We start from the raw sequence: 25875 nt of genomic DNA, 5'->3' as shown, positions 1-25875 counted from the left end.
AAACCAACATTCACTGAGAACCAATCACTTTCCTCTCTTCCTACACGTACACATGCCTTACATCCTCGATAAAAACTTTTCACTGCTTCTAACAACTTGCCTCCCACACCATATATTCTTAATACCTTCCACAGAGCATCTCTATCAACTCTATCATATGCCTTCTCCAGATCCATAAATGCTACATACAAATCCATTTGCTTTTCTAAGTATTTCTCACATACATTCTTCAAAGCAAACACCTGATCCACACATCCTCTACCACTTCTGAAACCACACTGCTCTTCCCCAATCTGATGCTCTGTACATGCCTTCACCCTCTCAATCAATACTCTCCCATATAATTTACCAGGAATACTCAACAAACTTATACCTCTGTAATTTGAGCACTCACTCTTATCCCCTTTGCCTTTGTACAATGGCACTATGCACGCATTCCGCCAATCCTCAGGCACCTCACCATGAGTCATACATACATTAAATAACCTTACCAACCAGTCAACAATACAGTCACCCCCTTTTTTAATAAATTCCACTGCAATACCATCCAAACCTGCTGCCTTGCCGGCTTTCATCTTCCGCAAAGCCTTTACTACCTCTTCTCTGTTTACCAAATCATTTTCCCTAACCCTCTCACTTTGCACACCACCTCGACCCAAACATCCTATATCTGCCACTCTGTCATCAGACACATTCAACAAACCTTCAAAATACTCATTCCATCTCCTTCTCACATCACCACTACTTATTATCACCTCCCCATTTACGCCCTTCACTGAAGTTCCCATTTGCTCCCTTGTCTTACGCACCCTATTTACCTCCTTCCAGAACATCTTTTTATTCTCCCTAATCTCTAATTTTAATACATATACAGCAAATTAAATCAATTTTCCCATATCTTTCAGACCTCTCCATTTATACCTTTAATGATACTGCCATGGCATCTCCATTAGCCAAGCATCCTATATGGCCATAACATCTTAAAAGGATTTCACTCATACATATTTCTAACATGTTCACAACACACACTGTTCCAACATCATTATTACTTAATGTAATCTATTTTCAAGCTTATGTGAGGTAGCCATCATTACTACTCTATATTTTCTCCTGTTTAAACATGGGCAACACAGTTTCATTATGGGTAAAACAACCATTCCCTCATAGTAGCTTTATATAAATTCTGTATTCTTACCTTTTACCAGAGTTCTCAGGAAAACAATTCTTCTACCTCAACTCTTATGTACTTATCACCTGTAGGTCATACTGAAGTAGCTGCAATAAAAAGGTGACTAACAGGAAACTGAAAAGCCATAAAAAAATGCCAATAATGCATAAAAGTCTATCACTATCACCTACTACTGCTTCTGTAAAAAAGTTCCTGAATCTTAAATATTTCCATAAATGCTAAAAATAGCAAAGACAACCACCAATACACACGGCTAAGGACAGTCATTATGTCAACAATTACAGATTAATCTCTAATTTTCTACAATCACACAAATATTTGCAAAGCTTTACTTAGACATATTTAATATTATCTTATTACCAAAACATCTGGATCACTGGTCTCTCAGCATGCTTTTGTGCCAAATATTCTGATCATTATACTAGACTAGCAAATGCTAGACTTAACAGTGGAAAATAAGTCAATTATTATTTCCAAATAACTACAGCATCAACACTACTATTCCATTACCTAATCTTAATGAAAATACCATTTTTTGTGTTGGGGTTCTAACCTAAATGTCTGAAACCCATCATAATCCAGCCATAAGAAGAATTCTACACACTTTAATCATACCGAACATACTTTTCAGACCCAAGTGCTTCTGCCTTAGTGAGGTAGCAACAGGAACAAATGAGCAATGGCCTCATTTGCACACTGCTCTTTAACTGTCATGTACGGAATACACAGCCTAATATTCACAGCCAAATCCCAAAGACCATTTCATGTTATACCATGACCATTTTATGTGCACTGACTCAGACCACTGACATCATGACAATGCCCTCATATTTCACTGTAATCCAATTAATTATATCCCACACATGCCTCTATCCTCCTTAATGCTTAGGCCTTAATATCTCACAGCCTCCTTCACTCAATCCCTCTTGGTCTCCCACTTCCTCCCTCCACTTCTGATACACAGATTCTTTTAATCAATCTTTCTTTGCTCATCTTCTCGATAAGACTAAACCATTTCAGCACACCCTGGTTAGCTTTTTTAATCAACTCACAGCCATGCCTCGCTTTAACACTCATTCCTTACATGATTAACCCATTTTCCACTGTACATCATGTTTAAGCATATCATTTTCAATACAGACACTGTCTTCTCTTCACTCTTCATTTGCATTAAAGGAAGAAGAATCACATCCATACAACACTGCCGGGACTATTTTACCTTCACACATACCCGTTTAACAGACAAAAACCTCCCCTCCACACACTCCTTAATGCTCCTAAGACCTTAACTCCCTCTCAAAGCCTAAAACTCACTTTAGCCCCCAGGTTCCATCCACTATCACTTCCACTCCTGGGCACCAAAAGCACTCCACTTCCTCCAGGTTCACTCTATTCAAAAATACACCCACACTATACTGTCTCTTCTTGATTTTCTTAACCTTTACCCACAACTTTCTCCTTTGACACACTCTCAACAGTTTTTTGGGGTTTTCTACTGTGTCTGCCACCAGATCCATGGCATCTGCATACAGAAAATCATTTTCTTCCCACAGACCCCATCCCGAGCATACTTTAGACCTGCTCTTGCTCTTAAACCCATACACTCACCCTCCCCCCTCTCCATTTCTTTCATAAACAGTTTGAACATTCATGAAGATATCATATACCTTTGAGACAGACTAACCTTCTGTAGGAACCACTCATCCTCCTCCCTTCCTCACCATACTTTTCCTCTATTTGACACCCAAAATATATATACATACTCTCCTTTCCTCTACCTATCCAAGTCCCTGAATATTAATGTAAACCACAAATATGGGCAGAATCTTAATAGCTGCATTAGAACCCAGCAACTCGGAAAAGAGACAATTTCTTTACATACATTCCTCATTGGAGTTAACCATCATCATACTTATGTATGAAATCAGGATTAACCTAAAAGAAGTGCTAACTAGTGTAGATGTGTAGCATTATCTAAAAGAGTTGTGAAAATCTATTAATTCCAAATTCTAACAAAAGGTGATTAGCAGCTGAAGTTCCTGTTTTCTTTAGAATGCAAAATAATTCTCTGTTTAATGTAAACAAAAAATGTCTGCTTCATAATTCATGCACAAGCTACACTGATTATGTTCTTGTAAGTAAAAAAAAAAAGTCTGGTTATATATCAATATATTTATTTGTGATGTTTCTATGGTCATTAGAAAACAATCTATATTCACTTATGCACTTCTTTCCAAAAATATAAGAAACACATAAATAAGGTCATGAGTCAATAAAATTAATATGCAGTAAAGCATATAATACAAGTATATTGCAATCATAAAAGAAATCCTTTGTAGACCTTGTTTCTTAGCAATTAGACTTAAATTCATTTTTCATACATGCTTATGTTTTCCTGCCTCAATGAGGTATTGCAAGGATCAGATATCTTTGCCTTTTAGGAAACATTTTTCCCTGGATCCTTTTGTTTCACCTTCTAAAAAGTTAATACAAGAGGGATGGATTTCAGCCTCCCATTCCCACCTATCTTTGTCGCCTTCTATCCACAGGATTAAAAAAAATTACTCTCTGAAATTATCTATTCCCTTGTCTCATAAATACAATCTAATAAACTATACTAACACAAACCTACCCTCCATGTGATAAATTTCAGGAAAAGCAAATGATATGAAAGCTCTGATTCGGGTCTGCCTTAAACATATCTTATGGGCAATCCTTACAAACCACCATTTCGACATGTAAAAATCTTACAAGTAAAATTTTTGGAATATGATGTTTTCCTGTCATTAAGAATATAATTCTTCAGGTGTTCATTACAGCTACCTCAATCAATTTGATACATTCTGCTGTGATCATTCCATAATAAATCCAAGAAAATGATCACTTCCTAATTACATAAAAAACTTAGATCAGGACCATGCTTCTGAGACTATTTGTAGCACTATCTTAGTATACTCTTTCCAAAGTGTTGTATTGTTTCCCTTCTGGAATAATCATGAATCTAACCCAAGAACTCACTGGATAGCCTTACTGATACAGGAAATACTGCCATGATAAAAGTAACATGACTGCCCATTTCCTGGAAATGTTTTTTCTTATCATAACACTGAAGTTCTAATTAAAGACTAGCAACCATTACTTGACACCAATTCCCAATAAACATCCATTCTCCCACTCCTTGCCCTGAACTGTCCTCCTGCCACCCCATCCACAAATAAAATAAACAATCATGGTAGCAATATACACCCTTATTACAAAACCCTCTTCACCATGACCCTTGCACTACACCTTAGTGTCTCAGTAAAAACTCCTCACTGCTTCAGAGAACTTCCTCCCATGTCATATAATGGTAGTAGCTTCCATGAAGTATATTTATCAACCCTCTCATAAACTTTCTATAGATCCATAAATACCACATACACATCCTTCTGTTTCTTTATGTATTTCTCAAACAGAGTCTTCAAAGCAAACACCTGATCCACATATCCTCTAGCATTCCTGAAGACACACTGTTCCTCCCTAATCTGATGCTCTAAGCATGACACCACACTCTAAATCACTGCCCTCCTAAAAAAAATACAAAAAAACAGGCACACTCAAGAAATTTATACAGTGCCTATGTAATTCAAACATTCACTTTTGTCCCCCTGCCTTATACAATAATATATCTATTATTTATTCATTTATTTTACTTTGTCGCTGTCTCCCGCGTTAGCAAGGTAGCGCAAGGAAACAGAAGAAAGAATGGCCCAACCCACCCACACACACATGTATATACATACACGTCCACACACGCACATATACATACCTATACATTTCAACGTATACATACATATACATATATACAGATGTACATAATTCATACTTTACTCATTCCAATCGCCACCCTACCACACATGAAATGACAACCCCCTCCCCCCGTATGCGAGCAAGGTAGCACTAGGAAAAGACAACAAAGGCCAAATTCGTTCACACTCAGTCTCTAGCTGTCATGTATAATACACTGAAACCACAGCTCCCTTTCCACATCCAGGCCCCACAAAACTTTCCAGGGTTTACCCCAGATGCTTCAAATGCCCTGGTTCAATCCATTGACAGCACGTCGACCCTGGTATACCACACTGTTCCAATTCACTCTATTCCTTGCATGCCTTTCACCCTCCTGCATGTTCAGGCCCCAATCGTTCAAAATCCTTTTCACTCCATCCTTCCACCTCCAATTTGGTCTCCCACTTCTCCTCGTTTCCTCCACCTCTGACACATATATCCTCTTTGTCAATCTTTCCTCACTCATTCTCTCCATGTGACCAAATCATTTCAAAACATCCTCTTCTGCTCTCTCAACCACATTCTTTTTATTACCACCCAACTCTTACCCTTTCACTGCTTACTCGATCTAACCACCTCACACCACATATTCTCCTCAAACATCTCATTTCAAACACATCTACCCTCCTCTGCACAACTCTATCTATAGCCCAAGCCTTGCAACCATATAACATTGTTGGAACCACTATTCCTTCAAACATACCCATTTATGCTTTCCAAGGTAATGTTCTCGTCTTCCACACATTCTTCAACACTCCCAGAACTTTCGCCCCCTCCCCCACCCTGTGACTCATTCCGCTTCCATGGCGCCATCCGCTGCCAGATCCACTCCCAGATATCTAAAACACTTCACTTCCTCCAGTTTTTCTCCATTCAAACTTACCTCCCAACTGACTTGTCCCTCAACCCTACTGTACCTAATAACCTTGCTCTTATTCACATTTACTCTCAGCTTTCTTCTTTCACACACTTTACCAAACTCAGTCCCCAGTTTCTGCAGTTTCTTACCCAAATCAACCACCAGCGCAGTGCCATCAGTGAACATCTGACTCACTTCCCAAGCCCTCTCATCCACAACAGACTGCATACTTGCCCCTCTTTCCAAAACTCTTGCATTCACCTCCCTAACAACCCCATCCATAAACAAATAAAACAACCATAGAGACATCACACACCCCTGCCACAAACCAACACTCACTGAGAACCAATCACTTTCCTCTCTTCCTACTCGTACAAATGCCTTACATCCTCGATAAAAATTTTTTACTGCTTCTAGCAACTTGCCTCCCACACCATATGCTCTTAATACCTTCCACAGAGCATCTCTATCAACTCTATCATATGCCTTCTCCAGATCCATAAATGCTACATACAAATCCATTTGTTTTTCTAAGTATTTCTCACATACATTCTTCAAAGCAAACACCTGATCCACACATCCTCAACCACTTCTGAAACCACACACTCACAGCAATCTGGGGTTCACTTCCTTACACTCTGACACATTCCCTTAGCAGTAATGCTACCCTCAGCTTTCACTCTCAAACTAACCTAACCTGAGGACAGGGGAAAAGGAATACTTCACATCCAATCTTTGTATGTCGCAGAAGACAACTAAAAGACACGGGAGTGGAAGGCTAGAAATCCTCCTCTCCCTGTCTTTCTAATTTCAAAAAGTTGGAACAGAAGGAGCTAAGCGATGAGTGCTCATCCTCCTCAGAGGATCAGGCTAAGGTGTCTGAAAGTGAGGATGTAACCAAGATGAGAAGGGAGATACAGCTAGTATGTATGAGGAGAGAAACTTGAAAGTTCTAGCTCTGAGTGAAACAAAGCTAAAGAAAAGGGGGAAGAATGGTTTGGAAATGTCTTGCTGTTAAATTGAGAGGTTAACAATAAACTAATCAAAATTTCAAAATCCAAAGAAGCTAAGAACAAAATTTCTGAAAATGCTACTAGTCAGTATCTGCCCTACTTCAGACTCAGCTAATCACTTTGACTAAGGATAAGTGAGTGATAATTTTTACCATTATTTTTCTTCCTTTCATATTTGTTCACTACTTCCCATGCTAGCAAAGTAGAGCCAGGAATACATGAGGAAAATGCCTCTTGCTCACATGCATTCTCTAGCTGTCATATGTAATGTACCATTAACTTATCTTCATAATTACTATTATCATTATAATGTAAGACAATACTTTCCTGAAACAAGTGTTGACACTGACAGAACAAAAGAGTGATCATAAGGAAGATGAGTAGGTCAATTCACTAGATAGGTACATCTGACATTAAATACAAGTTTTCCAAGCACTTCATGGACATACAAATACAATCTCTGAACTGTACTATGCAAAGATGCAAAATATTGTTTATTAAGTATGACCATAATCTCTGAACTGTACTATACAATGATGTAAAATACTGTTCATCATGTACCACCATAATCTCTGAATTGTACTATACAATGATGTAAAATACTGTTCATTATTGCAACCATAATCTCTGAACTGTACTATACAATGATGTAAAATACTGTTCACTCTGTATGAGCATAATCTCTGAACTGTACCATACAATTATGTAAAATACAGTTCATTATGTATGACCATTTCTCTTTTTATAAATTCTATCTTTTTTCACTGAACTCTGCCACTATCCACAAGATAATATTGCATCTACAGTTGCTGACAGTAAACTTTGGTGATTATTAAGTCATATATGTTATAATGATTGTTCTAGTACCAAAGATAGACCATGCTTATAGTTTTACCTAAATTCTAGATCTAAATATCAGGGTAATCTATCAAAGAGGTAACTGACAGGGTTTCTAAACCACTTGCATGAGGTTGCTCCCACAGTGTGTTAATTCTTTTATACTGTTTCACCAATAGCCCAATGTCTATGTATGAAAGGTACAAAATAAACCAAACACTCAGTTTCAATATGTACAATAGATTTTACAATACAGATATCAGAATGCAAAAATAAACAAAGTACAAGAATGGGACTTGCTGCTAATATCAGTGCACCTGAGTCACAAAATCTTAACCAAAACTGATTTTATAAGTTTCTTGGATATAATGAACAGTACTCAAAAAGCCATGTTCAGTCAATATTTCTTTCCATTATTTTTGTAAAATATATTCATAAAATTGAAAAAGAAAAAATAAATAAAAACATGAAATAAGTTAAAATAAGACATCACCACTTGACTGTTGACTCCCTCCATCATCACTCCAAACCTTAACATGTCCTTCCACCCATTCAGAACTCAAGAAGCAGGGTAAAAGCTCCATTTGATACAGATATAGGGAAGCAAAGTAAGAAACTGTAGTTCCATGGTCATCAAAAGACCAAACAGTCTTACCATAAGTGGCAGAGTCTCTACTCCACCTGAGTGAAAGTGAGATTGTTTCCATAATCTGCAAGCTGCTTTAAGGAGCTGATCAACACCAATATGTCTGTGTGTGCAAAATGCACACAATGAAGCACAATATCAATGTGTACAATAATATGATAATAAAATTATCAAAAATTAAAAGTAAAATAAAAATATCTAGAATGGGACTCCCTGCTAGTGCTGGGGGTCCTCCTCAGTAATTAACTTTTCTTGATCAATGCTAATCTTATAAATTGTCTAGGTCACTCAAAAATACAAGCAGCCACAATGATTTTAACATCATTATAAAACACATCCATACAATTAAGGAATGGGAAACTATATAAAAATAATTTTCTTTTCATACATGTTCACCATATCACGCATTAGCGAGTTACCACTACGATCAGAGAAAGATATGGCTTCATTCACTTACAAACACTCTCTAACTGTTATGTAAAATGCATTAAAACAAGAGCCCCCTATCCACAACCCAGCCCCACAGACCTTTCTGTGGCTTTCCCCATCTGCTTCAAATGTCTTGACTCAGCACAATGACAAAATATTATCACCTGCATACCACATCACTCCCAATCACTTTATTCCTTGCTCACCTCACATCCTCCTGTATGTTCAGGCTCTGAACTCTGACTACTATACCATCAAGCATACCCATCTTTACGCTTAAAGATAATGAACTCTCTTTTCATATATTCCTCAATGCACCCAGGACCTTTGCCCTCTCACCCATCCTTTTGGCTCACTTCTAGTTCCATTCTCTGCCATGTCTACTCCCAGGTATCTAAACACTACTCCCTTGAAGAATCACTATATTCAAACTCACACCCTTAAATAACCTGTCTCTCTTCACTGTTAAACCTAATAATCCTGTTTCACTCCCATTTACTCAAACTTTCTCATTTCAAAAAGTCTCCCAAGCTCAGGCATCAGCTTCTGCAGCTTTACAATCGAATCTGTCACCAGTTCCAAGGTATCAACAAACAAATGACTCACCCCACCTAGGACCCACCAACCTCCAAATGACTCCATACCTGCTCTATTCTCCAAGACCCTTACATTTACCTCCTTCACCATCCCAACAATTAAAAAATCAAACAGCCATGGTAATATTATACACCCTTGTTGCAGACCCACCTTTGCCTGGAACCACTCCCCTTCCTTTCTTCCTACTCGCACACACCCACTTTACTCTTGATCAGAACTCTTCACTGTTTCTAGCAGCTTCGCTTCCACATCATATAATTGCAACAGCTTCCACATATCTCTATCAATGCTACCATATGCTTTTTACAGATCTATAAATGTCACACACAAGTTCTATCCCTTGAAGTATTTCTTGCAAACATTCTTCAAAGCCGATACCTAATCCACACATCTATTACTCCTGGACCAACATTGTTCCTCCCCAGTCTGATACCCTATGCATCCTATACATGCCACCACCTTCTGAATCACCACTCTCCCATACAATTTACCAAATACACTAAATATACTCATACCTCTGTAATTTAAGCATTCACTGTTGTCCTCCCTGCTTTTAAATAATGGCACTATACTCACATTCCATCAATCATCTGGTATCTCACCATGAGCTACACATACAGTGAAAATCCCAATTAGCCAACTAACAACACAATCACCTCATTTCTTGATAAATTCAGCTGCAATCCCATCTGCTCCTGCCACTTTGCAGCATGTCACTTTTCGCAAGACTTTCACCTCATCTCCTCTTTTCATAAAACCACCTTCCATGACTCACCTTGCATACCTCCACATCCTAAACATCCTACACCTACCACTCCATCATCAAACACATTTTCAAAATACTCAACCCATCTCCTCTTTACCTCATTTCTTTCTATCTGTTACCCTTTCCCCATTTGCTCCTTAACCAGTGTGCTTTTCTCACACAATTAACATCATTCCAAAATATTTTCTTGTCCTCTCATCCACTCTCATTTGCCATCTTTCCAGCCCCTGCACCTCCCTCTTGACCTTCTGCCATTTTCTCTTTGAACATCTCTCAATCACTTGCACTCCTTCTGTACAAATAAGGACCATATATCTGAAATAGTGCTTCATCATCTAATTGTAAACTTCCTTATTCATCATTCCAAACTTTATCACCTCCTCCCATCTACTCATAGTTCATGCAGCAGGTTAAAAGTTCTATCTATTACAAGAAATGTTATATTCTATGTAGGAAGAAAAGTTTCAAATCAGTAATATTCTGGAATTTTATTCCAAAAAGTTATTCCTGCATATTCACTAGACTTTTACCTGCATTGTGAAGCAAATATATTGTCACTATTCTCGATTTTATTCTAATAAATACTTGAGTTTCTGGTTGCCAAAATTGATCCCAACATCCAATGCTCGCAGATCCTTTCTCTTTCTGCATACAGATATGGTTCCTTCGAGAACCTCACCTGTAATTCAAAAAATGCATCAATTAACTAAAAAGAATTGATATAGCAATTTTGTTTGGTAACATTTTTTATACAGAAAACTAGTTTTGACTAAGAGACTTGTTCTTTAACATGTACACACTATATAACTTGCTGTGCAATCAAACCACTTAGTGAATGGAGATCTACACCGCAAGAAAATCCTCTCCTCCACTTTTTATTTTTCAAAAAGAAGGAACAGAGGAGGGGGCCGAGTGAGGATTTTCCCTCTAAAACTCAATCCTCTGTTCTTGATACCTCTCTAATGTGGGAAATGAAGAATATGAGTAGGGAAAAATCTTTTGATAATGTTCGTATTCAACACAAAAGATACTAAAACTACAGCTCAAAAATAAGAATAACTAATATTCTTGACAACGGTGGTTTTAGAGATGTGATAGAGTTACCAGGAAGGAGAGGGAGAGCAAGTGGAATCATCTACCACTCAAGTAACTTTTCCTTTGACAGAAACTACTGAAAACTGAAACAGCTAACACAATGGGCATGTGTTTAAAACCATATAATCAAATATGGAATGGAGTACAATACATTAATGATTATTCTGTAGTTTACAAAGTTAATGGTGTCTTTCTTGTTATTCTCATTTATTAGCAGATGACTGCTAAAAAATAGATGAGCAAAAAAAAGCCATTGTTCTCCTGTTCATGATGAACAAGCACAAGAAAAAAAAATCACGTTATTAATGGTCTGAATTTATCTTATTTACTGTTTTTGGATAGACAAACATGAATTTATAAGTCTGAGAATCAAAATTCTGTTACAGCAACTATGCCTTCTATCAAATGAATTAGTTCCATTACAGCAACCTACAGCAACTTGTTATTATGCAGAAGATACCCCTATTCTAGTAAAAGCAACAATTCCATGGTGATTTCCACTGCATTCTCAAGATTTAAATTCATCACACAACAAGTTAGCATCTACAAAAACATCTGCATTCTTAATGATGCACAAAATCAAATAAACTTACTTATTAGGAATATAAAATTCCACATTATTATCTATTTGATCCACTACCAAGTCCCCTTAGCAATATCAGTACCAATACTCCTGCAAAATCCATCATTCAGCAACCAACTAGCCCTAAGACTGCTGGAGTAAAGACAGTGAAAAGTGAAAAAATATTAAGATCTAATTAATGCACAGAAGTTTTATGTGTGTGAACATCCATGTAATGTCTTTCTGAAGTTTTCGTTTTCAAAAGTGACACTGGATATCAAACAAGCAGGTGTAGCTTGCTTTAATGTATAACCGAAATAAAACAAAGTGTAAGGCTAATTTATATCTATCAAAAGAAACAAGGATTAGCAACAACAGCAGGTAACATTAAAATAGATACACAACTAGGAAACTTAAAGAAACATGCTGAGATAATATGTAAACCTGGAAAGAGAATGTGGGAAAAATGCTAGGATCGAGTTGTGCTTGATGAGAAGTAGGTATGAATTGGCAAGCATGTTAGTTAAAGCAAAAAAGGAGGAAGAAACACATGTTGACTGGGAGAAATTTGTGTCAGCCTCCATTTCATCTATCAAAGAAAAAGTTTGACTGATTATGTACAAACCTTTGCTGAGATAATATGTGAACTTGCAAAGAAAATGTGGGAAGAATGCTAGGATCGAGTTGTGCTTGATAAGAAGAAGGTATGAATTGACAAGCATGTTAGTTAAAGAAGAAAAAGGGGGAAGAAACACATGGTGACAGGGAGAAATTTGCGTCAGCCTCCATTTCATCTATCAAAGAAAAAGTTTGACTGATCATGTACAAACCTTTGACTTAATGCTCACATATATCTGTCTTGTCCATTGTACATGTATGAAAATCAAAGAGTATTCATTACCTACCATTTCTAACAGCACAGGGCTCAGGCAGGTAAAATACAGTCTGTTTCCAATGCGTGGGAGTGGCATGTGGTCCAGTGGAGAAGAAAACTGGATTTGGCATCTTAAAATAAACATCAAAATAGCCAACAAATCCAGTAAGTTGACCATCTCTTGTCACAATGAGAGAAAAATTTGTTGTGAACTCTGTTTCACCTGGAGTAATGGTCATGAGGTCAAAGTCAGCAATCTGGTCTGGAAAGCAAAGAACAGTATAAAACAAACAAAAATTTCTATAAAAATTACAATGACTGTAACATAATACTAGAGGAGATGCCCCTTTCCAGTTCAGAGACTTCAAATATTATGCTAATAAATTCTAATCAGAAAACATTACCATAAGCATGATCAAATTTCATAACTCCATGATGATGACTGTCTTCATCCAGGAAATACAATACTGCTGCTTTGCCTTTGATTGATCAAGGTTCTTGAATGAAGGAACAAAGCTAAAGCAAGATGATGATGCAAGTTATGTAAACAATGAGAAAGTAATATTTCGACATGATCTGCTTTTTTTCATAACCTAACTGCCTTTGCTCCCTTACTGAGATAATAATAGGAGCAAATGAACAACATCCTTTAGACATGTATATCCTCTAGCTATCATGTATATGTTCTGAAATCAGAGACAACCAAGCCTCACAGAATACTCCACAGTTTACCATTACTTCATATTTCCTGGTTCAATCCAATCAAAGCATGTCACCCCTACACACCCAATAACTCCAATTCTTTCTATCCATCATATGCCCATAACCCTATAGGATGTTCAAACCCTAATTTCCCAAAGCATCCTATTTCACATCACAACTGTTAGTCCCCATAATCTTACTCCCTCCAATTCTGACACAGACATCTTTAGCCAACCTCTCCTCTTTCGTCCACTGAACATGACCAAACCATACCAGCACAGCTTTAGTCAGCCCTTTCAAACAGACCATGCTTACAATCACATATCTAACAGTCATTTCTCATATGATCAAACCAATGCACTCCATTAACTATTCTCCAGCAATTTCCAGTACATACATCCTCCTCTTATCCTTTGTATTCCAAGGCCAAGACTAACACTTTTATAACAGATATAAATACTATGCCTCCAAAAATAACCATCTTTGCCCATTGAGAAACTGACCTTCCTTCCACACACTTCTTGCTATGAACCTTGCCCCCTTTCATCCTTTGACTCATTGCAAGTACAATGGTTCCACCTATAGCAAAGTCCTCACCTATAACTACCTAAATCACTCCCCTTACTCCAGGTCATTTACACTCACACTTAAACTGTCCTATTCAACTCCTCTGCTGTACCTCACTATTTTCCTATGGTTCACATTACAACCTTCATCTGTTACACTAAAACTCACCAGTCTCTTAAATTTCTCTCTGGAATCTGCAGCCAGAATGGTTTAATCCATAAAAGGTATGTCCCTCCCTCACCTCTACCATACTGCAAAACCATTCATACTTCAAATACCCTCATGTTTACCTCCTTACCACCCTACAGATTAAATAGCCAACATGGCATCATACAACCTTGACAAACAACCTACTTTACAGTACATAAAACCACACATATCTTTCTCCATTCCTATTCACTCACATACTTTACTTTCCTAGTAAAACCCCTCAACTGCATTTAGCAGCTTTTCATTCATCCTATATATTCACAGCACTTTCCTGTCAGTCCTACCACACATTTTCTTAAGGTCCAGGAACACCACATAAAAGTTTCTCTTTCACCAAGTATTTCTCCCACACATTTCTCAGGAGCAAACACCTGGTCCATACATCCATTGTCTCTCCTTAAACAGTGCTCCATCTCAGTCAACTCATCCATGAACAAAACAGCCCTTTCACTCCAACATAAATTTTTCCATGTATACTGGACAGCCCTAATTTAACTCATTAAAAAAGTTACACAATAACTGTTAATAAGATTACTATACACAAAGCCACTCTGAATATCTCATCTTAAACATGATCCAATACATATGCTGATTATAGTTTAAACATGCTTAGGTGTTATATATCTTCTTTTAAAACATTAAAGATTTTGCCTAGACCATTGTGTATTACAAAGTTTTCTCACAAATTCAAAGAGAATCAGATTTCTTAATAAAAACTTTACCATTTACATTAATCGAATGGTCAGTTTGAATATTAGTTAGTTTAAATCAATGCAAATATTTAATCAGTTACACTAATGCAAGAATTCTCTATCATTCTATCTAAGCTCTGCTACATTCATTTTCTAGTAAAGAACAGTGTTTGGGCAAAAAACTAACATGTGACTAATGAGCCTTTTACCTGCAGAGGTAACTATGCACTGTTTTTTGACAATGTCTGTTGATGCTTCCTTGATCACATCTCTTCGCATGCAAGACATCTTGAAGCCATATACATTATCCCAGAAACCAACAAGCCTTTTGTGCGTGTCTGAAACCACAAGAAAATTAGAAAAAATTCTTTACACATTATTGTTTCAACTGACCCTCTTAAATTCTTGTTTGTATTTTTGTGTTTTTCATACTATTTGCCATTTCCCACATTAGCGAGGTAGCGTTAAGAACAGAGGACTGAGCCTGCCACCCTATCACTGAACATACTCAACAGTCTATCAAAATAATCTTTCCATCTTTTTCATCTCTCTTTTGCCTGCAACCACATTCCCATCAATCCCCTTAAGGGTACTCCCAATTTTTCTATTATTCTCTTCACACTAATAATCTCCTTCCAAAACACTTTCTTATTCTCTCTCAAGTTCATAAGCACTTTCTAACCCTAGGAAAATAACTATTCATACCTATATATATCTACAAAGTTTTCTGGTTCACACACCAATGGTAAGGGAATCTAAAGTCAATCTATAAACGAAAAAATTAAAATGTAGTACCTCTTCTGGTCTTCATACATTACTCATTAAATCTAGATTACCTGTTCATCTCATCTGACATAAGATATCACTCACAGAGAATTTTCCAAGCAAATAAGACAAATGAAGGAAGTTTTGGAAGCAAAAGCTTTAGAGATATCGAAGGCCATAACATAATAAGATTCAACAAACATCAGGAGGAAAACCAGAGGCAAGTTGCATAAGATGATCATCAGCACACCTTTTGGCACAAAAGGTATACTGAAGTTCTGAAAACAGGAAATGGGATTCTATGTGCTTAAGAATGTGTGCACTCTGGAGAGATTTAAGGAATTTGGAAATGGCATGTGTTTGAAAGACGGGGCAATAGTTAAAACAGCCTCCTTCCTTGAAGACATCTTCTACATAACATATCTTACATATAACTTACATTGGTTACTTCATCATCAAGAGAAGAATGTAGGAATTAGGTCATAAAATGATATGGAATCGAGAATGTATCAAAACTGTGGAATTCTATGAATTAATGTTTAAAAATGTTTTTAATAATTTATTTTGCATAGAGAGATAATACATAAAGGAAACCATACTGCATACTAAGTCAACATCATGATGTCCTAAGACATACCGATTTACAGTAAAATGAACGAATATAATCTTACCCATATCCTCCATTCCTACAAGATGCATGGTACATCGGTTGGGTAGCAGCAAACCTCCTTCAGCCAAGTGTTTCTCCCTGGCATAAAGTACAGAGTCCAGCATCCCTTCAAAGAGAAGGAAGTAGCCCATCCATTCAGAAACAATATAATCAAATTTATGTTCAAAGTGCAAGTCCTCTAATCTGCCTTTACATAATGTAATGGCACTGTCCAGTTGATTTTCTCTGTGGAGAAAACAAATATAAAATATCATCTTGAACAAAAAATAACCTTCAAAGATATTTCATGTCAATACTCAATATATGATGACCACAAATTTGAAAAATATCTTCCCTATCAATGTCTGATATTCTTTCTATGATACACTCACACAAAAAGTTTAGTTCATAAAACATGTTCTGATTATGAGACTTATTTCAGTGCTTTGACAGGAATGAGCTTAAGGGACTCTAGGTCTGAATGATATATCAATGAACTAGCATCCACCTGAGAGAAAGCTGGAATTTGATAGGAACAACTGAACTAGCCCAAAACAGTGAGTAACAATATATCAGACTAGTTACTAGGCATGCAAGTAAGCTAAAATAACTTCCACAACTGCAATATCAAAACTTAAGAGCACACTGCTACACCAGATTCCATACTAATGTCTAGAAAGAAAGCAAATGTACTGGGTGTGTCTCAGGATAAAGTCTTTTGTAGTCAAAATCAATATTCTGCATCTAACATTACGTTAGCTGGGATGACAACCAGAGATGATCATAATATGTGGAAAAATCACAAATGACTCATCAAAATACAATGTACCTTATAACACTGAAGGAAAATCAAAGTTCCTTATAACACTGAAGGAAAATCAAAGTTCCTTACAACACTGAAGGAAAATCAAACTAGGTACAAAGCTTCATCTTGGCCAATTACTTAACAATATATACAGCAAATCATTGGAGCCTTCCTGCTGATACATAATGGAAAGAAGTAATTTTTAAAAAAGAAGATCTGAACCCAATATTCCACATAATTAGGAACAATGGCCGTCCTGCCTCTAATGCACATGAAGCAGTCATTATTTGAAATGTTGGGAATTATAATGTTAGAGTTTTATACATTGAATGTCTACTGGAACTTAATAAAATTACATCTAGCAAATTACCAATTATCTACAGTTAAACTAAAACTGATCTAAGAATACAGACTGGTTGTGTGGAAATGAGGCCACTTTTGATTATTTCTGATGCTATCTCAGTATGGAATGTACTGACCACAACAGTAAATAAGATGCTTCCATCACTTATCTGTTAATTGCAATGACAAGTACAGTTAATCAGCAAAGTACACTGTAAATAATTTGATGGGCATTGGAGGAAGAAGATATGGTTCCACACATGCAAACTCTAGCAATATTTCATAGTCAGTAAAATCCTGCTGGTGAATCTTGGAGAGATCTCACTTTTCCATACAGAAAAGACTGAAGAACTGAATCTACAAGAGCATAAGTTCATGCTTTTCAAAATCATCTTTGAATATGTTATACTACTGAGGGTAATTCTTAAAGCAACTAAATAAGACAATTCAACTAACTTCACAATATCAATGGCCTGATAGATCACATCAGACATATCAACACCAGTAACGATGGCTCCTGCTTTGGCACAGAACATGGACAAGATGGCTGTTCCACAACCAAGATCTAATACTTTTTTTCCATTCAGGAGAGTTGAATTCTTTAAGATTGCATCTCTGTATGATTCCGTTCTTACTTGATCCTGCAAGCATAAAAAGAAAATGGTAAAAGTCAAAGAACTTTGTTAATCAGTGATAACATGAAAAAAATGAGGCACTACAAATATACATATGGACATCTCTGAAATTGCATAAATTTTCATATACATGTATGTGCTAACTGCAACATTTGAGAACAATGAAGCTAACAGGTACAGTATAGATATCAACACTTGATAAGATTTCTTGTGCTATTAGCACATGACCACTTCAAACACATAAAAAAAAAGCAATATACAGTAAATAAATTATAACAAAAATGCTTTTTGTGGTTATTTCATGACCACTTCACCAAACATTATGACAAAAAAGTTCTATGCTTCAGTGCATAGTATAAATGCTTATGTATAGAGTTTATATTTACTCCATAACTTATAATACACTGGGATGATGAAGGGCAAAATTCATTTAAATCTGTCAGAAGTATATAAAAACAGTGTCAATTTTCTTGAATTGCCGTTTAAGAAAAATCCAAATGAAGAGTATAAGGATGAATATATATTTTTCCTTTCCTTTCCTACCCCAAGAAACCCTTCAGAAGTATGGAGCTCCTGTAGTGCATTGGAAACTGGCAAAGTCTATCAGGCAAGACCACAGGTCAAGAAGCATAATGATGTGTGTTTGTCTGTGTGAGCTGAGTGCAAAACAGTTAAGAAGTAAGTGCTAAATGCCTTCAGTATGAAAGTTACATTCTGGGCATGACAGGCTTATTGATATGATGAATCTAGGTTTGTAGTGTTGTAGAGATGGATGGTGCCCAGAATGCAGACAGCAAAATGTCACTAACACATACCTGGGGGTGTAGTTTCCAATGAGTGTATAACTTCTTGGGTAGAATTCAAGACTGGGTTGGGTGAGTAGTTATTCACTGCTTGTTGAATAATGACCATGTGCATGTGCTAAGGATGGGGGGATGTGCGAGTAAAGATTGTTAAAAAGTAAAGCAAGGGTAAGGTTTTCATTTCCACTTGGGGGTTGTTGGTTGGGTATGGTGTCATTTGGGTGCAAAGAACTGGATAGTGAACATATTACAGTGAGACTGTACAGAAAGAATTACTGTTTGGCAGTGCAGATATTGAATGTATGTGGTTGCAAAGCAGCTGGTAATTGTTCTGATGGCTCTATTTTGTGTGGTTTGAAGTTCTGTTATGTTTACTTAAGAAAGGACGCATGATCAAGCAGCTGAAACATAGTTTAAGGTGGAGCAGATGAACTGTTTGCAGACAATGCAATGGAATTCTTCTCCTGGTCCAAAACTAGACGACTGATTCTGGGATATACTTCAAGGATAATATGGATGCAATATTTCTCACCTATGGCCATAGCCCAATCTAAATGCAGGACTATTTAAAGGAGGAAGGTCTTACAAGAAAAGCCTAAGGAAGTCTAATGTAAGGACTTAACGGTGAGATAATGAGGGAAAAGTCAATATATACAGCAAGGCTGTATCCTGCCATTTCATGGAGGAAAGGACAATATCATCACAGACCTTCTTGAACTACAAATGCCCATCTTACCCTACTCCTACATGAACTGCAACCTTAAAACTATATGAGCCCAAATATATGAGTTATGGTACTGCACAACTAACCATACAATCGGTAGTACAGTCATGTAAATTTTTCAAGCACTGAAAGTAGGCCTATACTAACATAAAATTTAAATAAATTTTCTCTTAAAATCATCCTTAACTTTCAGTTCAAAGAACATTTAATTCATCCAAGCATAAATAAAAAAGTACAAGGTTTGAAGCAATAACAACACATATATGAGAATTACCGAAAGCATTTCATGATGAATGTCAAAGTGAGCATATGAGTTGAAATATCCTTCATCTTCTTCGGGTCTCAAATCTCCCACTGTCTTCACTGATACTTCATCATTCTGTAAAGTATCACATTAAATAATTAAACAAAAGTCCTATGAAAGTACAAAAATAGTATAGAACAAGACTCAAGGTCCCAGAAGGCAGAAAAAATCTTAATTTTACATAATCCATTTTAAGCTTTGCTAATAATCAAAAGGATAAGTGTACCTCTTCCAACCTCCTTTTATAGCTGAATATTTACCATCAAATACCTTAAACTTTAAATCACCTTCCAAACTAATTGTGACTTACATTTTCTCTACTATTTCATTCAAGCATAAATTATGAAATTATACAGATGATCTCAGTAAAAAAAAAAAAATCAATTGAAGCTAAAAGTGGTTACAAATCATTATCACAGATAAAGAGGAAACTAGTAATAAATCAACACCCATATATCATGAGCAAAAGGAAGTTTGCACTACTACAATGGTTGGCAATTACTACAAGACTCATTAATATTTTCCAGTTCTTGGTAAATTCTTTAATCTTCCCTTGTAGAATACTTTTTCATAATCTCTTTGTCCTCTGGGAAATTTGAAGGATACTGCTTTTACTTCCTCCAATGATATATTTTATCACTGACAAATACATAAAGCAATCCTGTTGCATTGCCTTAAATCCTGAATCTATTCATGAACTGAATCCTCAAATAGTTCAGAACCATAATTTAGCTTTCCTTACAGCATATCTTCCTCCTATTCATTAACCTCTTAACACTCTCCAGTCTTGTCTACCTTTTTTCCAGCTGTTACCACTGCTAACAACTCCTTCTCCTTTTTCTCTCACTTTCATATTTAACATCCAATGTACAACATCCACCTATACATACTTTCTCCTACACATTATAAGCAGAACCCTGTAAGCTGGTAACATCTGTAAGTTGCATTTATAGCTCAGACCAATGAGAAAGCTCAATGACCTATGCAGCACCTGAAAATTCTTTTGTTTCCAATCACTTTGATTTACAATCACAAGATGCATGCTTACACATCCTTACATCTCTGTATAGTTAATTCTAGTATCACTGTGACTATGGGATGTGGTACCTTACTATTGGCTTGAACTGACTGAAGCATCCTCTGCATAACTTCCCGCTGTCTGTCTATAATTTCTCTTAGTTCATTGCACGTGGCTTGAAAAGTGCATGTGTCTGATTCACAGCCCAGGAATTCTTGACTATTTGTTAATTCTCTCACATCTGAAATTCGCATCTTCAGTGAAATCAACTTCTAAAACTATACCGAGATACAAACTTTCAATCACCACAAATGCCTGCCATCTCATGTCAACATTTCATGCAATCAATGTGAAATTCTGAAGAAAATTTTGTTAGAATACTAATCCATCCCTATGGGTATATTTCCAGCTTACCAACTTAAACAAATCCCCATTTAGCCCAGAAAAGAGGAGGGTGACTCAGGAAGGAATGGCCAGCAAATATTACCCATGCATTCTTATGGTAATTTGGATTGGAGTTCTAATGGATAAGAGCCTCACAAATAATGATCCTTAATGATGGGGAAGTTTTAAAATTCACTATAAATAGGTCACAGAATGGACCTAATTCTAGCAAAGCAAATAAAAAATACATACAATTCACTATTGACTGCTAACATGGAAATGACATGAAAACTTATTAACTATGCCATGATGTATACATACATTTTTCATTTTCATCAATAATATGAGAACGTGCATGAAAATACAATAGCAAAATTCAGAGAAAAATTTTGTGAGTGAAGATACTATCAAATACCACATAATTTAGAAAAAAAAGTTTTAAACTTTTATCCAATTCAAAAGATATCTAACTTATCTACTCACCGCACATCAGAAGGGAGTCTTCAGCAATCACAGGTTTCATGTAGGCAATACTACTCCACTTAACTACATCTACAGAGCGTAAGTTCTCTGGTAATGGCTTTTCTTGTCGCACATAATTAATGAGCTTGATGTAATCAATCTGGTCAAAACTAAACTTGCAAATAAATGAAACTAAGTCAAAACCATGTAAATCTATCATATGAGTTAAGCTAATTTGGACAGACGGTAATGTATCATCACAGAAAAGGCATTTTGTTTTTCTAACGATAATTTCCTCCATATCCTCCCAGTCACCTTCATCATCACCATCCACATCTTCATCTTCAGATGCCACTTCTGGGTTCACTGAGACATGAGGAGGGTTGATATATGTTTGGAATTCATCACAATCATCCACTAAGCAAGGCATGTCATCACAGGCAGACATTGCAGTGCTTTTCTCAGGTGAAATAGTGAAGTGGAACCTAAAAGAAAAACTTTTATTAGTATCATACTCCAAATACACAGGCAATATTTGTCTATGTCATATTCAGGACAGGGCTGCACTTACTAAATCTTCCCTGTTACTTTTTAACTGTAATGTTAAACATACTAACGAATGCAAGTGTTCAAGATCCAGCAGCTATATCTATATAATAATGCCTGAAACCTAGTTTGGTTACTAAATTCAAGAATAAACAGTTCCATGTCGCTATAGAAATGATAATGCCAAAAGATGAATGCAGTGAGCGCAACAATGGACTGAGGGTGAATATAGTGAAGATGGTGATGAAATGAGGCTGCTAATGGAGCAAGGGTGATAACAGTACTTCTGTCCTAAGGAATTAAAACAATCATTACCTTGTCTGGCCAGAGTAAAACAACTAATTATGCCACAGTCACATTTAGTGGAAAAAAAACAATAATTATACTGAGTCCTATGGGGCACCATGAAAGATCTACACATAATCAAGCTGTTCTCACTTGCTAACCCATATCTCCTACATCCCACCTATGACATCATGCCAATATTCCATTGCCAAGATGTCGGAGGGCAATTCACCCTTCATGGGAAATGGTAAGCTGGCCAGAAGGTAAGGGTAAGTGAGAGGCCTGGCTTAATACTATGTCTTCCACAGGCTCTAAACCAATTTCTTAAGCTAATTCACTTAACTAGTAGGCTTTAATTAGCAAGACAACACACCACATCGCCACCAATAAAAGGAGCATATAATTAAAGTGACCACCTACCAGATTTCCCTTAAAGCTTCCAGGAAAATCTTTATCATTCACCAAAGTCCTGTTGGATCTTCAAAAGACCTGTTCTATAATGAAGCACCCAATTCAGAAATAACATAGTGTACCTATAACTTTGGAAAGCTCTCCCGAGATTTATGTTCTTCTGTTCTACCATAACACTTACTCGTGTGACATCATAGGTATAAATGTTTGGATACAACAGTAGCGATCATATTAGATGAGAAGTAATATGTAATCTTGTTAACAGTGTTCGAAATACGAGAAAGATCAATTGTCAGGTACTACCTTACTTATGTAACATTATGCAAATATCTATATTTATGGCATGATACTCTCTCTTTCCAAACATAAAGCAAGACTGTCATATGGGTGCAAGATAAGTCCAAAGTTTTAATTGTCCAACAATATTCAATTAAATTTACTATAATTCTCTTTGAACATTATTAAGCAAGATTATCTGTACATGGTTATGCTTTACAAATTAAATAAAGCTCTATAGAATCTGAGCATGTGCAAAGTGCACATTTGTCTTCAGCTGGCCCAAGATATTATTACTTTGCAATGCTACAGGCTTCCTGTAAAGATAGCATACAGTGCTTTTGCTCTACAATCTCTAATTCAAAGTCCAGCCCCTATTTAAGTACCCGACCTTGTCACCCACAACAGACGAAATATATCAATTCTCCTATATTTATCACTTGAAGCTCATATAATTCACCGTTATACGTTTTACTATAGTCCTTATTTTAGTGAGACCCCTAAAGTGGCACCTTGCCAAATGTAAATAGATTTTGAAATTGAAAATTTGAATGTCCATCACTAATCAATACGTAGCAGTCCCCAGGAAAGTGAAGCAAGTAGTTCCGTGCGTGACATACGCCCATTAACATTCATCAAAATCGTTGCGGTTCTAAAATACATAAACCCACAAGCCATCTAAGGAATATATTGACGTTTTACAATTATGGTGAACCTATATTTTCGTTCTAGTTAGTTGAAAGGCCCCTGCTGAGCTGTACTTTTGACACTATGCACGTCGCATCACTAAGTCTCGATCACTGCAAACGGGTCAGTTTTTTTGTTCTACATCTCCAAAAGTCTCATTTTTCCACGTTCTGTCAACGTGTCTTGTCCCCTACATCGGTGTAAGCTTTGCTTACCTTCTAAAATGAAGGCTTTCAGCCCTAGTTGGTGCAGCTGATGTAGCCACACGTGCACGATGGATGGATGGATGGATGTTATCGACTTCTGTTGACGTTCGTGAAGGAGAGGATTGCAGGAAAACGTTCGGTATATTTTACTTTTTCTTCTACAAATCTACCGAATAAATAAAGTCTAAGTAGTGCTGGAGAAATAGAATAAAATTATAGATACTGACTCCAAAGTAAAGACCTAAATCTGTGCTACTCTTATTACCGATATTTTTGCTTCAGTCATTCAAGAACGTCTCGACTCAGGTGGACTCGAGAGAAGCACTTGCACTCGTTTTTTTTTTTTATTCTTATTTTATCATAATTTCTGTGAGGAATACATCTACGAAAACAAATTTTACCGAAGTCACTCGAAAGCTGGTATATTCTATACTTTCATTATATGACATGGCAAGTTTAAGTAATTCCAATTTTCGCGGTTAAATCACACTTTTGCAGCGAACTATACTCGCACTGCGCTCTTGCACAAGTGAACGTTTACCTAATTGTAAAATAAAGGAAACTGATTTAAAATTTATGGAAACCCATCTCTAATTAAAATTCGTATATTTAACATTATCCGTTCAATCCCATTGACATCAGAGGGCACCTCAATTGTATTATTTTCTCGTCCCGTCATTATTTATAATGATAATATAGCAAAGTTTGAGAAAGTTCCATATGTAAAGTAGTTTTTATAAGTTACCGAAAAAAAAGTTCTTACACATCTAACGATGCCGAAAAGAAAAATCTTTCAATGTTATATGAACTATCAAAAACCAGATCCATCAACATAATTGCAACAATAAATTCATAAATGCTGTATTACTGTAGCATGTACAATCATATATATATATATATATATATATATATATATATATATATATATATATATATATATACCTTTTTTTTGCCATTATCAAATTAGCAACACAAAAGTCAATTGAGCGAGTACAACTCGTCAAATTAGTTCACAGGTAGATAACAGCTGCAAGACATACTATCATTACCATTAAACTCATTCCTCAGACTGGGCATTAGTTTCGTCTCGTCATTATCTCCCATCTTTGTCCTTAAATGTACGAAATGACATCTCTTTAAAGGTAAGCTTTGAACTACATTATTAAAGACTATAAATCATAATATAATTTGCATGATATAACTGGTGGATATATTACTTTCATTTGATGCAGAGGTATTACTAGAAGGTTACACTATTAATGACAAGTCTCTCTAGCAGGGATGTATTATTAGAAGTACATCCTGGTCAAAGAACTTTTCTCTCTCAGTCCAACAATCCATCTCCAGGTCACTATCACAATTTCAAAAGTCTAGGTTTGTTATGCACAATTCCTTTTTTTCCGCACATCTGTTATCTCTGACTAGGTTAGTATCTCCCCCTTCCTATTCTGAATCTTTCTTTGAAATGTACTTTATATCTCTTGCATACCACTAACTGGTATCTGCTTTACTTCGGTATAGTTACAAAGAAAAGTCTATATTATTCGAATCTTTAATTACAAAATCCATACATCCTCATTATTTCACCCTAAGAGCATCTAACAACAGCGAGATTGATATGAAACCTTAAATACCATGCAGATGCCACTTCACCTATTGTACACTATCACAAATATGCTTTCAAAGGATTCAAGAACTTAACCTAAT

General features: G+C 36.3%; 1 protein-coding gene across 3 annotated transcripts; it reads right to left on the bottom strand.

Moving 5' to 3' along the window:
- Positions 1 to 879: 879 nt before the first annotated feature.
- On the bottom strand, positions 880 to 25021 carry LOC139751280 (protein arginine N-methyltransferase 1-like). Of its 3 annotated transcripts, XM_071666595.1 has the most exons (10): positions 23009 to 24112; positions 21779 to 22242; positions 21001 to 21152; positions 19864 to 19968; positions 17884 to 18068; positions 16303 to 16526; positions 15076 to 15204; positions 12727 to 12957; positions 10695 to 10843; positions 880 to 1275 (listed from the first exon to the last, which is right to left on the bottom strand). In XM_071666595.1, exons 1-9 carry the CDS (start codon positions 23044 to 23046, stop codon positions 10734 to 10736), a joined length of 1638 nt encoding a protein of 545 aa, XP_071522696.1. In that variant the 5' UTR covers positions 23047 to 24112; the 3' UTR covers positions 880 to 1275; positions 10695 to 10733. The 3 variants fall into 3 exon arrangements, with proteins under 3 accessions (XP_071522696.1, XP_071522697.1, XP_071522694.1); XM_071666596.1 differs by lacking the exons at positions 880 to 1275; positions 23009 to 24112 and adding an exon at positions 24178 to 25021 and having other exon boundaries at positions 3348 to 10843; XM_071666593.1 differs by lacking the exon at positions 880 to 1275 and having other exon boundaries at positions 3348 to 10843; positions 23009 to 24109.
- Between the last annotated feature and the right edge of the window lie 854 nt (positions 25022 to 25875).

The sequence above is a fragment of the Panulirus ornatus genome, chromosome 11, assembly GCF_036320965.1.
Source record: "Panulirus ornatus isolate Po-2019 chromosome 11, ASM3632096v1, whole genome shotgun sequence".
Classification (NCBI taxonomy): domain Eukaryota; kingdom Metazoa; phylum Arthropoda; class Malacostraca; order Decapoda; family Palinuridae; genus Panulirus; species Panulirus ornatus.
The sequence above is the reverse complement of the archived record's forward strand: the minus strand, read 5'-3'. Positions and strand labels throughout refer to the sequence as shown.

Coding starts and splice junctions, on each gene's coding strand:
- LOC139751280 (XM_071666595.1), bottom strand. CDS start 23,046: ATGATAAAGATTTTCCTGGAAGCTTTAAGGGAAATCTG. Junction 16,527..17,883: donor CAGGCCATTGATATTGTGAA/GTTAGTTGAATT, acceptor TTTTCTCCACAG/AGAAAATCAACTGGACAGTG. Junction 15,205..16,302: donor TGTAGGAATGGAGGATATGG/GTAAGATTATAT, acceptor TTGTGGTTTCAG/ACACGCACAAAAGGCTTGTT.